Consider the following 13,210-nt stretch of genomic DNA (forward strand, 5'->3'; position numbering starts at 1 on the left):
TTAAACGGTTTTTGTCACTATTGTCCTTTGGTTTACTTCTATTTGAAGTGATAATCGTCTCAGTCAGTGAGTCACTGCAGGCTACATGGACCACCACCTTCCACAACTAGTGAGAAATCACAGCGTGACCTCAACGCTGAAGAAAACTTGAAACCGCGATGACGGATCCTGAGTTAAAAGGAGAGGATTTCTGTGCAAGCTGCAGCAACTGGATGCTAAAGGATTTAATGCGCCTCAGTCGTCTCTATGAGCTGTTTGTGCTGCCGACTTAATGGCTGCGCGTGTTGATTAGCTGGCAAAAGTAAGTGGGTCAAACTACAGTGACTAACTTCCTGTCATTTGTTTGGCAGTTGTGGTTCCTCAAATGTGAATATCTGATGGTTTCCTTGGTCCTCGACAGCAGTAAATACCATATTAGGGGGTTATAGACTGAACTGGCAACTCAGGTTTTTATGATACTGCGATGGACATGACTCCCGACGCTTTACAGACCAAACAATCTGCAAATTAGTCATTAATGAGAATAGTCTGAGACTGGTTCCTTTAATCCCTGGCTGAGCAGACGAGGAAGAGGAGGAAAGAGGAAGGAGGGATTCCTGTCTTCCCACTGATGTTTTGATGACCTTTGAGCAAATACCGCAGATGGAAGCACATCAACAAGAGCTCAGATGAGGAGAGAGGGACCTCTGAAGGGCGTAGACGTATGAACTTGACCTCCTGTAAAGTCCAAGTGGCTTAAATGTGACCTTAATAACTGGGTAACGCAGCTAACAAACATCTTGCAGCATGTGCTTTCCCACCACATATAGAAACCATGAATTTTCTGACTAGTAATGGTGTACATTACTGTACATTTTTTCGCCCCTCCATTTTGAAGCGGATCACCACGCTCGGCGCACACACAAACACTGCAGCCTATACTTTAACATGTCACTGAAGCCTATACTTCAGCTCGTAGCTCAGCATCCCCGCAGACTAATGTGTGTGAGCGGGAGGCGGCCGTCTCCACGTCATGTTTAAGCCCTCGGCGTTTTGAGATGAACTTCAAATATCAGCGACGCAGTGTTCAAGCTCTTAGGTGTCACAAGCAAAGTAAGTTTGTGTTTGGGTCTCAAAGGTGTTTGTGAATAAGCAGTTCAGCCTCTTATGCAGACCACAATACTAGAATTTTGTGTTAATGTGAACATCCAGGAAGTCTTCTAATGAAATGTTGTTCTCTTGGTACTTCTCAACAACTACTTCATGGATCTGCACTAAATTTGTGACAAACATCCTGGCGACTTTGATCCTCTGACGTTTCCTCTAGCGCCACCATGAGCTTTTGAGTGGAATATCTGAGTATTGGATGGATAGCTATATAGACTTTGACTTCTCCCTCATGATGAATCAAAAAAATCTGGTGATCACCTGACTTTTCATCAAGCACCAGCATCAGCTCAAAATATTAATTTCATGATCAAATACCTCCAAACATAATGGGATTCACGTCATTCACAGCTGATAAACACAACCAGGCTACACTAAGACTGTGAACATCGTAAACATTATACCTGCTTAACCTTAGCGCGTTAGGTTAGCCGTTAGCATCGCTGCAAACTTCCTTTGTTCTGGGTTACTTGAGCTAACAAGCTAAACTAAGATACTGAACACTGTAAACATCAGAGCTGCTACGCATCAGCATGTTGAGCGTGTAGCATCAGTAGTATCTGTACACAAAGCGCTTTTCAAACCCCAGCAGTCCTTTGAACAGCTGAAACCTGTTCTGTATTACAAACAGATGTCATTAAACGTGATGACTGACGTCCTGCCCCAACAAAGACATCGGGACCGTTTATGGCTTTAGCTTCAGGCTCTTTATTCAGCCGTTTTAGAGAAAATCTACTTAAGACAGCGAGTCTTACTCCGTTTCACTGGTCTGTAGATCTCTTCCCCTTCTGCTTCATAGTTATTGGATTTTTTTCTGAAATATATCTAGAAATCATTGCAGAAGCTACTGTTTCTGCACTCAGGACGTATTTCTGCTTTCTGACCCTGCGTGCTAACTGAATTAGACAAAAAGGCTTTCATCTTCTCAGCTGCGTCTCTGCATGAAACTCAGCGAAATGACTTCACACCAGAGGAGCTCGTCTTCCTCTGAGAGTTCAAAAACATAAAGGAGGATGTTGAGTTGGGCTCAGTAAGAGACAGCCGGTATGTGCGTTGTTTAGTAAAGATTTGTTTTGCCTTGGACCCAGTAAAATACTTTCTTTACATGTGCTCATGTAGTGAATTTTGACTTTGAACCTATGCAAGAAGCCTGCTTATCCTGACTGCACATATTTACATTCACGCCTTGTCTTCACGGGGCCTCATGTTTCATTTACTAACTATTTAACTGCATGTACTTTTAGAAACAGCAATTTTAAATCTAATTTTATGCATTAATCAGTAAAGGTCTTGAAATTTAATGTGCACAGGCCACGACTTTGACTTTCCCACTTACAATTAGAAACTCAATGAAATGTTTTGGGCAATTAAAAAGGTGATGGCAAGCATAGCAACAATTAATGACCAGTTATAAAGAACAATTACTGTAATTGGCACTGCAGTAGCAGGTGAAACTGCAAAGCCTGCATTTGCATTTTGTGACTTTAATTTTTGAGTTGGTGCATGTTAACAAGGTCAAATGAGCAGAGAATTTTTACATTTTTCAAGAATCTTTTGCAATTCATTGTTTGTTTTAAAAAACATCAGAATGTGTTAAGTAGCTTTTTCTGTCCAAAACTTTAAGATATTCAGTTTACTGCAGTGTATGACAAGGAAAATAAGGAAATTCTCCCATCTGAGAAGCTGGAACCATCAAACTATTGCCATTTTTTTTGCTTCCAAAACATCTTAAATGATTGACTGCTTGTCAAACGAGTCGAATCATGGACTTATCATTTCAGCTCTAGACACTTTCATTATTGTTTGATATTAAACTGCAGACAGCCTAGAGTGTATTTGGAGCAGCAGCACACTTCCCTTATTTCTTTGGCCTTGGTCATCCACCTCGCAGCTCAATAACATCACCACCAACTATGATATTGGCTACAACTGGGGGGAATAAAGTAGCCCTCAAGTCTAAACTGGAGAAGCTGCAGTATTTGCTCTTGTAAGAAAAATGGCCTCCTTTATCTTTGTGCTGATTAACAGTGAGGGTTTGTTGTGGAGTGCGAGGGTCCACAGAAAATGTGTGCCAATTCATTTCCTCAAGGTCTGCTGCAAGAAAACCTCCCTCCTCTGGTACAGCCCACACATGGGGAGATTACATCTTTTATTTATCACTTCTTGGCTCTATTTTTCCAGAAAATTCCAGGCTGGGGTGCAATCAGCCAAGAAAGAAACCCTCCCTGTGTGTGAGTGTGAGCACTGTTATTCCTCTTTGTAAGCATGCAGATAGAGCCCCCTCGCTCTCTGGCAAAACAGCCCAGATTCTGTTTCGTCCCTGCAGAAACATTTCTCAATATCTGGGAATATATAGGCCTCTCGTTTTGGCAGGACAGAGGTCAGTGTGTGTGTTCGTTCCCTGTAGCCCTCCACAAAGCCCACACGAACCTCCTACATTTAAAAGTGGGGGAAGATTGCATTACAATTCAAATTAAACATGCAGAGTAATGGGATTACAGCCCTCAGCGCTGCCTGAGAAGGTGTCCCGACTCTGGCGAACCCACAGGTGACAGACGCCGTGTCACGATGAAGGCCGAAAAACCAAAACCGTCTTCCTTAAAAAGTGATCTGTCTCTTCACGTCTGCTTCCCTCGCAGCCCGGAGAGACATCTGTGGTCTCTGTGGTCCTTCAGACACACACACACAGACACGAATCTGAACCGGTTGGCTGTGGACCCGTGTGAATCGTTTAAGAGAATCACTGTGCCCAATACGCTTCCTCCGTCCAAATCTCTTCTACTTAACAAGGGAGTGAAAAGATGCTTTTGTTTGCCTTCCTTTTGGAGGCGACGGGAAGCTTGAAAGACACAAATGAACATGAAAATAGGAACAAAGTGCCAAAGTGACAATAGGAATGCTGGGCATTCGATACGTGTGCTGCTGGGTAATTAAAATGTGAAAAGAGGGCCATGCTCTGAGCACAGACAAAACAGAAACAGAAAACTGCAATTCAGTGACACCAAATCAAATGTTACAGAGTCACTTACTGGAAAAGAGTTGTCATACAGACAGCTGTCAGTTCAGCACACACGTGTGTGTCTGTTCCTGTTTCACATCACCTTTCAGTGGGTTATAAACAACCGACACGCCGCAGCGCTGATGGTCTCTTCTCATTTTTGCCGTTTGGAAAGAGAGCACATCTTGTTCCTGCGATGGTTATTCCATCCCAGTAACAACACATCAGCAGCATTTGGCTTATTTCCTATTCAGGTGGTTCACTGGCTTCTCTTCACACAGTCTCTCTCTGCTGATCAAAGCATGCTGACGCCATGTGTGTGTGTGTGTGTGTGTGTGTGTGTGTGTGTGTGCAAGCACACCAGCAACACCTCAAAACTGTGCCACACACACAACAAGCCACTGAAATGTGATGTGTGTCGGTTGAGACCCAGCCCAGCACTGAGCACTTCCCTTATTACTCAATAGTTTTATGTAATCGTTTAAACGTGAATTTAAATTGAGAAAACTTAATGCTTAAGTGGCCAAACTGCCCTAATTCAGTGTATCATTTTAGATTGAGGACATGTGAAGCACTTTTTCACGGCCCCGTCAGTCTCATGACCTGACCCCAGACCAGCTTCAGAAATCTTTGGGGGAGTTTTGAGTCACGGCTGAATTTCACAAAAGCCTAATTCATCAACGCCTCCAAAAGCAGCAGCAGATACGCTTATTTCTGCTTATTCTGCCAAAGTTTCTCAATGAAGTCCGGCGGCGCGGGGATGTGGAAATGTGGGGATTCCTCTTTGTTAAAGCCACAGCTTGATTTTCAACGCAATTAGCAGATTTGAAGGCTTTGTAGGCGACATTTTGCATTCAAAGTGCCCGGAGCAAAACGGGATTTAAATGCCCCAGTCACATTCCCATTCATGCGCCAAGCGGGTTTAAAGCCCCATTGTAGGCTCGCTGTGTGTCTGTCGCCTGGCCGCTTCAGCCTTTGTTGTCAGAGCCCGTCACGTTATCTCCGTGTATCACCCAGTCACTCTCTCTCACACACACACATAATCGTTAAAACAGGTCGTGCTGTTGTTCTCGGTCTGATTAGCAGTCGCATACGGCTGTGTTCGGACTCGGTGCGCCCGCTCCCATCACTTCACTCACCGACTTGCAGTACGTTGTCCACGCAGCCGCTCTCCAGCAGAGCGATGCCCCGTCGGAAGGGCAGCCGCGTCTCGTCGCTGCTCTCCCCGCTACTTCCGATCTCCTCGCCGCCGGTGTTGAACGACGAGTACATGCAGATCTCACGCTCGCTCCTCGGGAAAGACCAGTAAACGATCCGTCTCTGGACGGGCTCCGGGATCCGCTCGAAACGCTCCTCTACCCTTTGAAACGGCCACTTCTCCGCGACTTTCCTCGCCGCGATGTCCAGGAGAGACTCCGGGTTCTGGGTTTTGCTCGATTCGCCCTGGATGGAAGCAGAGCCGCCACACGGCGCCCCCGCGGCCCGCTGGCCCTGTCTACATGTTGCATTGTAGCCCGGTCTACAGCAGAGTCGTTTGGCTGGGGGCTGCTGTACGCGCTCCGCCATGATAGCTCCGCTTTAACGGCGACGGAGGAAGTCAACGCACCATATGAACGGGATGGGGAAGGGAAAAGGTTGGCCACGGCTTGATCGTTGGCCGTGTTTTATGGAAACATGGGGGCAGGGCCTCTCCGAGCTTGTCAAACCCCTTTGTTGACAAATGAAGGGAAGGCGGGGTCTCTCCGGCTAGCTCCGCGCTAAATAAGGACTGGAGGGCGGAATTCCCGCACGGCCGTTAATCCTTTTGTGAGTCACAGAGCAGAATGAAAAGCCTCGGAGGGGACGGGGTTGTAATAACGACCATCTCTCTTTCTGGGCTGTGGTTTTAGCGGTGGGCGTTTACAGATATTACAGGAAGAGGGACGGGGCGAGCGGCTTTGTCTGTTGAAGCAGAGAAACCGGACTGAATATGGGCGGTGATTGGCCTGTCAACACCGGAGCCTCGTGGTTTTGGGGGAGGGGCCGTGAACGCAGCACCGCCCCGTGTGACGTTTAAAGGTCCACTGACTGGAATGTGGATCCGTTGAAAGAAAGCACGAGTGGCGGCGTGTGCAAAGACAAACTACTGCCGTGTGTGGCTCAGAGATGGAGCTCATACCTCAGCGTGTGGCTCTGATTTAGTATTAGAAAGAAATGCATTATATCTTCACGTTTTAGTCTTCAACTTTATGTCGTCCTATGTGTTTACACTGCGCTAAGCTCCGTATTGTTGATCAACAAAGCTAGCGGTTACCCCATGCTAAGCTAAGATTAGCATAAAACTAACCGGTTAGCTTGGCCAGTAACTGGTTAGCTTCTATTCATTTGTATCCGTCCGTCTTGTCTGACTTTCTGCCAGAAAGCAATAATAATCAAATTATACAAAAGCAATCTTTTGCTTAAGTACTCTCAAAGTCCTTTATTGAAAATCTGTCAATAAAAGTACAAAGTATTATGTGATCAAAGTATCAAGTGTAAAATTGTGTCCTATTCTAATTACTTGTTACATGTAAGCAATATTTTAATGTTATACCATGTTGAGGTGAAGCTAAATTTAATTACTTTTAATACTGCTGTGTAAAATATTGCACATTACCTGTTCATAAGACTTTTAAGCTGTAAAATAACAACAGTCGTTGAATGAAACTAGTTGGGTAAAACGCACCATTTTTCGCTCTGAAGAGTTGTGTACTTTAAGCAAAAAGCAGCAGATGATGAAAATACCAAAGTACCTCGCAGTCGTGACTCGGTGTAGTCAGTCACTGATAACAATAGTTCAGTCACTGATAACAGCACACACACCCTGTCCAACAAAAGGCTCGTAGTTGTTTCTTGGACCCTCGTTGCTTCTACATGAACGTTCTCACCTCGGGCCAACCGGATGGTTTGCACTATGGAGAATGACTGTGTTGTTTTGCAGTTGCCCTCGGGCCCAACTGCTGGATTTCTGTTTTATCAGCTGGTTAGTTGCGTTCACCTTGAGCCCCAGGTGTAAACTAGCCTCTGAATGCCTACAGTTGAAACAGTAGGTTCACTATGGAAACATTTTGTGTCGTTTTTCTGGTTGAACTGTTGTGTGTGACTAAAGCAGCAGCTCTACTCCTTATGGCAGGTAATTTAACAGTGTTTAATATGAACCTAATGAGCAGATATGAGCATCTACTGATTTTCCTTTGATTATTTAGTTAAAAAATATATATATTTTTGGTTTGAACTGTTTGTTGCACAGTTAGAAGTTGGCAACTTGTGATGATGTTTGGGTAATTCTAACGGCATTTCTTGTAATTTTCTGAATTTTTAAAAACCAATCAATCAGTGAATTAATAAAGAAAATAATCAGCAGGTTCATCCACAATAAACAGTAAAGCCCTGCTTTTACATAAATGCATGGCTCAGAATGATCTAATGATATGCATGCAAAAGAGTCACAGGGGACACTTTACTGCACTGAGTACTTTTACTCTGAATATTTTAAGTACATTTTCCTCATTCATCTTAGAACCCTCTGTTTAAGTAACACTTTGAATGCAGGAATTAGAGGGCTGAAACACAAAACTTGGTCTCCTCCGACATCCCGGTTCAGCCACACTTGTGGTGTTTTGTCATTCAGCGACAACTCAGCCAATGTTTGGCACCTCCTTTTGATCAGCACCAGGGGAACATTTCAGAGATTATTTTAAACCGCTTCATTCATGCATAAACATACTGTTTGTCACCGTAATGACTTTATCTGCCTTTTTTCTTCCCATCTTCCTCCAGTTACAGTACCACCTGCTGCTCCTGCACAACTGAGTTATCACAATCCTCATTTCAGCACACTCGCTCCATGCTGTGTAAATGATTTAGGCCCCCCTGGTTGAAAATCTTTACTATTGTCTCATTTTACTCTGCAGACAGCGCAGTTGAAGCGCAGTAATGACTGAGCCTATTCGCTCAGCATGGTGGTAACAGTAGGTGGGCTGAGAGGGGAAGACAGCAGCATGACACACTGCCTTGAATAAAACAGAACCACACTGTAACAACCTGAGCTTTTATTCATTTTTAGGGACTTCTCTCTCACCGTATACCATTTAAATTTTAGACGTTCATTATGTTAATAAGGTTCTTATCGCTTCTTGACTGGGAGTGCAAACATTTCATCGAGACACTTCATTTATTTTAGCCGCCGCTGTGTTCTCGTATGGGTGGCGATCTGTCAGTTGCTTGGTTGATACTGAAATATCTCAACAATTATTTGACGGATTGCCATGGAATTTTTATTTGTTCATAGTCCCCAGAGGACAGATCATCCTGATGCTGGTCATCCCTGAGTTTTCCTCTATGATGTTGATATGTGTGGCTTTTGAGTGAAATGTCTCTTGTTACAACTTTGGTGCTCCTCTGACATTAGATTTCCACGCCACCATCTGGTCATATTTTTCATTTGCCTAATATTTTTGTTGATGACCAAAGAAACACTTCGGTTTTAGGCCTAGCTATAAACATGGCAGACAAACGCCAGACAACTCATGACAGAGCTGAGAGTATAGCTGTAAACTCTGAGGCTGTTCACGCTTACGGACTCAAAAACTACAATTCCTCAACTGGCCACTAGAGGGCTGGCTCCAGAAGTGAGTCAGTCCCCTCAAGATCCCACTTTACAGTAGAAATAAACATGTTCTACAGCCTCGTACAAAAACGTTTTTGGTCTGTGTCGCTGGTCTCTGAATTCCTTGTTGGATTAGTAAGCTAACTGTGCGGAGTCATGTGAGAACGAGATGGCTGACGGCTGGAGACATCATAAAATGAGCCACTTCCTGTGTGGTACGGCAGCTATGTCGGCAGTGCGTGTACGCGCCTGCATTTGAAACCTCGTTAACGCATACGTTCACACAGCAGATGCTGTACATCATATCTATTCTAAACCTTTAATTTCAGCTTTTGCAGTTTTTATGTGCATGACTTAAGGCGACTTGCATGTGCAGTTGACTGCATCTCACTGAATAAAACCTGTGCAACATTTCTCACAACATACAGCATCGTATGTTAAATACTACTCAGGTATTCAGGCATAAAGAATGCTTTAAGATTCCCATTAACATGATTTCTATGGATGGACTCTCTCTGCTCAGCTAAGATGGCCTGTACTGGGGATAATGACACTCACTCCTGGGGATAATCACACACACACACACACACACACACACACACACAACACAAACCATACCATCCTTTCACGCTGTGCTCATTTGCATTCTCATCAGTATGCATGAAATTTCTCGCTGAACTTTAATACCCTAACTGCTGCATAATACACTTTAATGAGCATAAAAGTGAGCATGACAATTAAAACTCGCATTAATCACTAAACGCTGAGGGGTGAGGATGTGGGGGTGAGATGAGAATGAGAGAGAGGAGGGAGGGTGTGGGAGGATACTGAGGACTGGGGGATAAAGAGCACTCAAGAGAGGATGGGGTGGGGAGAAAAGAAATTGAAGTGAAAAATGAAGAAAGGTTGGATAGTAAAGAGCAGAAAGGAGGAGGAGGGGAGGAGGAGAAAAGCAAAGGAAGAAGGGATTGAGTGTGGAGGAGCTGGCAGAGGCATCACGAGGCCAACAGCAGACGGATGATGTGTTTTTATCTCAAAGGTGTGTGGAGCGGCGCTGCTTCCTGTTGGTCCACCTCGGTGCCTTTTTCCTTTATCCTTTCTATCGTTTCCTGTTTCCTCACTTTGTCCTCCTCAAAGACTGACGGGGAGGATTATGTTCCCTGATAATGAAAACCAAGCAGTTCTTTGCACCTTTACCCCTCCTCCCCTCTCCTCCCCCCCTCCCCTCTCCTCCCCTCACGCTGCGTCCCCTCTTTGGCACAGATTATTTGGTGGTTATGAATATTCAGAAACATTTCGATGTCTCACACCCGCTTGAAAAAACAACACTAACAAGCTCAGTTGTGATTTCACCAGCAAAGTGCCGCCTGAAACCTCACTGTCACGCCGGGTCGAGCATGTTTATGGTTGTTCGGGGGGAAATTCTACTTGTGACTGCATTACATTCGTCTGACAGCTTCAGCAGTTACTTCTCAGATAAAAAATTTAGATCAAAATCATATGATGAGAGTATAAAATAACATACGCCATTAAAGACTTTTTCCAAGCTTCTTGTCATGGTTCAGGTGCCAGCAGAAAGACTTTTCTGAAGTAACTACTGAACACCCAAAGTGATCCAATAACTCACACAGAATAGTGAAAATTAAAAATCTAAGCTATGAAAATGAATTTGTGTATCAAAGCTTAGTTTGTCATTTGATCCTTACCAGTCAATCATCTGATGACCCCTCAGGTTTATCAGGTGACCCTGTGGGAGGGGCCTGACCCCTCAGGTTTGGAGCCACTGCACTTAAATACTGTATAGAAGTAAGTTGACACCAGAATAGCAGTTACAGAGTTTCATGAATTAGCACTTGGAAAGGACTGACTGAAGATGAAGATTCGGTGACGTTCTGTTTAATTAAAACTGTGAATTAGTTTTAAAACCTGAAGCGATCTGAAAGACTTCCCCGTCTGAATTGTATCTCATAAAAAAGTAGTTTGAAAATATAATATCATATGTTTTCAGAAACTGAGTTTCATTCAATTCAAGGAGCTGATGGGGTCTGCAGAGGTCTGAAGAGTTACAGACGATGTAAAATCATCATATTAACAATCTAATTAGGTCATATATAACATTATCAGTCCCAGGTGCCCCTCTAATGCTTTATTTTTGTCGGTAATGTACTCAGAATTTAGTGAAGAATCTAAATGTTTCTTTCACCACCGCAGAAAACCCACAAAACACAAAAATTCACATCCAGCAAAAACTCAAATACCTAAAATACTTAGTGTTTCCCTTAACATGTTAATTACAGCAGTTAAATAAAGATGTCCTCACACACACACACACACACACTGAGCTCATAATCTAATCACCGTTTTTGTTGCAGAGTTGACATATTTCTTACAGTGTCTGACCCCTTTGTCCTCCCTTTACAGAATCAAGTGTGTGTGTGTGTGTGTGTGTGTGTGTGTGTGTGTGTGTGTGTGCGTGTGTCAGGAGGAGGCATAATAAAAACTCCATCTGCATTTCCATAAATCAGGGAGGCAGGATTGTTGTCACCCAGCAGAGGGGCCTGAGAGCAGGGCCCTGGGGCCTGTAGGGATTATAAACCAGTGTGTGTGTGAGAGTGTGAGTGTGTGTGAGTGTGTGTGAGTAGCAGTGCCCACTACTCATCGCCTGTGCTGCATACAAATAATGTTTAAAACATATCTCATCTTCTTGTCTCCTTTCCTGTTTCTGTCCTCCCTCTCCTCTCCTACCTTAACACCTCCAGACTACGTGCCAAAGATTTAAAGTAACATTTCAAAGTATTTTCGGCTTTATTGGTAAAGTATGTGCACACGCATACTTTTTACAGTTTTAAGTTGCTCTCAGTGTTGCACACTGATCCAAGAACAGTTTGCAGGAAGAGAGAAATAGGTACAAGTTCCTCAGCCTCCATGTTAGCAGATTTCATTTCATTTGGCTGCAGTCTTCCACCTCACCACTAGATGTCACTAAACCCTGCACACTGGACCTTTAATTAGCTTGTCACTGGCTCACGATGGCAGCAAGCAGCCCGTACCATAATAATTAATAATTCATGCTATAATGCTAATACAAGACTATTAATATAATAATAATGTGAGCTATGTACCGGACATGATTTTTAAAATGAGAAGTCAAAATTAATAATTGATTACATGCAGCTGCTTAATAAATGTTTCAATGATCCGCCTGCTTTCAAAATCCGTTAGTGTAACACTCTTGAGTGCAGACGGGCGCCACCTCAGCTTAGTTTTACTCATACTTGTACTCATTTTTGAAGTAACATCCAGCTCATTCCCAACTTTTGTGAGATGAGTCATCAGAAAAGCCGCCTCTCCCACCGATGAGATCCTGAACACAATTTTCTACCAAAGTTAGGACAGTTTTAGAGTTAATTAAGTTTTAGAGCATTAAATAAATTGACTTTCAAAACTTTAAATATGATTGTTGAATATTTTATGCCACAGATATTTGGATTTGACTTTAAAGCACCCGTTCTGATTTCCACACATATTCTACATGAAGTCCCAAACGTGTCAGCTCCTAATTGCACTTACATTACAGCCAGTTGCTCTCACATTGTGGTCAAGAGTCAAATCTAAACAGTAAATCTCTATTTTAGGGCTGCAACTAGCAGTTATGCTCGTGATCGATTCATCCGCGGGCTTTTTTACCGATTAATCGATTTGTCAGGGGAAAAAAGCTCTGAAAAGCTGCGGCCGTCAAAAGTTTGGCCTTTTTGTGAAGACAAATTTACAAAACATTTGCTCCTGGACAGACTAACCGATCAGTGATATCAGGGAATTGTTTTAAAAACTGAACTTTTATTTCCTTATTCTCCATTTAACCGGCTGGTTGAAGACAGGACCGGGGGATGTGATGGAGGAAGGCAACCCAGAACCTCCGGGCGCGTCGCTGAGACTCAAATGCGTCTCAGAGCGCATCATTTAACCCTCAGACTGCCGCTCCTAAACGGTAATCAGAAACTTTCACAAGGAGTTTCTGCAGATCTCGTCTCGGTGTGAGGGACGTGTCGTCGTCCCCCCGTCGCCCCCCTCAGAGCGCGCGCCGTGGGCGTTTTAACGTGAGCCCGCGTCCCTCCTGATCCGATCCAGCGGGTTTGCGGTGGTGAAACTGATCCCTGCGGCGGACGCGCTGACGGGCCCTGAGGAGCTCGGCTGCATTAGGAGGAAGAGAAGAAGACAGCGAGGCCTTTCTGTTTGTTCTGCCTCTAAATAATACAGCACCATGACAGCCAGCAAACAAACGCGTTTGTGTGGCGCACAGCAGACCGGGGATGGGATCCGACACGGAGGGACGCTTCACTTACAGATGACAGTGGAAACGTCTTTTATTTTGGGATGTTTTGCTGGCTGTTAAACGCTGATGGGAGTGAAACCAGCGGGGACGAAGGCAGCAGCGAAGA

At 44.0% G+C, this 13,210-nt stretch overlaps 1 protein-coding gene across 1 annotated transcript in view; it reads right to left on the reverse strand.

Annotated features, from left to right (window-relative positions):
* The window catches only part of zswim6 (zinc finger, SWIM-type containing 6), a 36,634-nt gene extending 30,545 nt beyond the window's left edge, over positions 1-6,089 (reverse strand). The window contains exon 1 of the mRNA XM_046374474.1: positions 5,284-6,089. Within this exon, the coding sequence (XP_046230430.1) occupies positions 5,284-5,710 (427 nt within the window). The 5' untranslated portion in view covers positions 5,711-6,089. The remainder of the gene's footprint in view (positions 1-5,283) is intronic.
* Between the last annotated feature and the right edge of the window lie 7,121 nt (positions 6,090-13,210).

This window comes from Scatophagus argus, chromosome 20 (genome assembly GCF_020382885.2).
Source record: "Scatophagus argus isolate fScaArg1 chromosome 20, fScaArg1.pri, whole genome shotgun sequence".
Taxonomy (NCBI): Eukaryota; Metazoa; Chordata; class Actinopteri; family Scatophagidae; genus Scatophagus; species Scatophagus argus.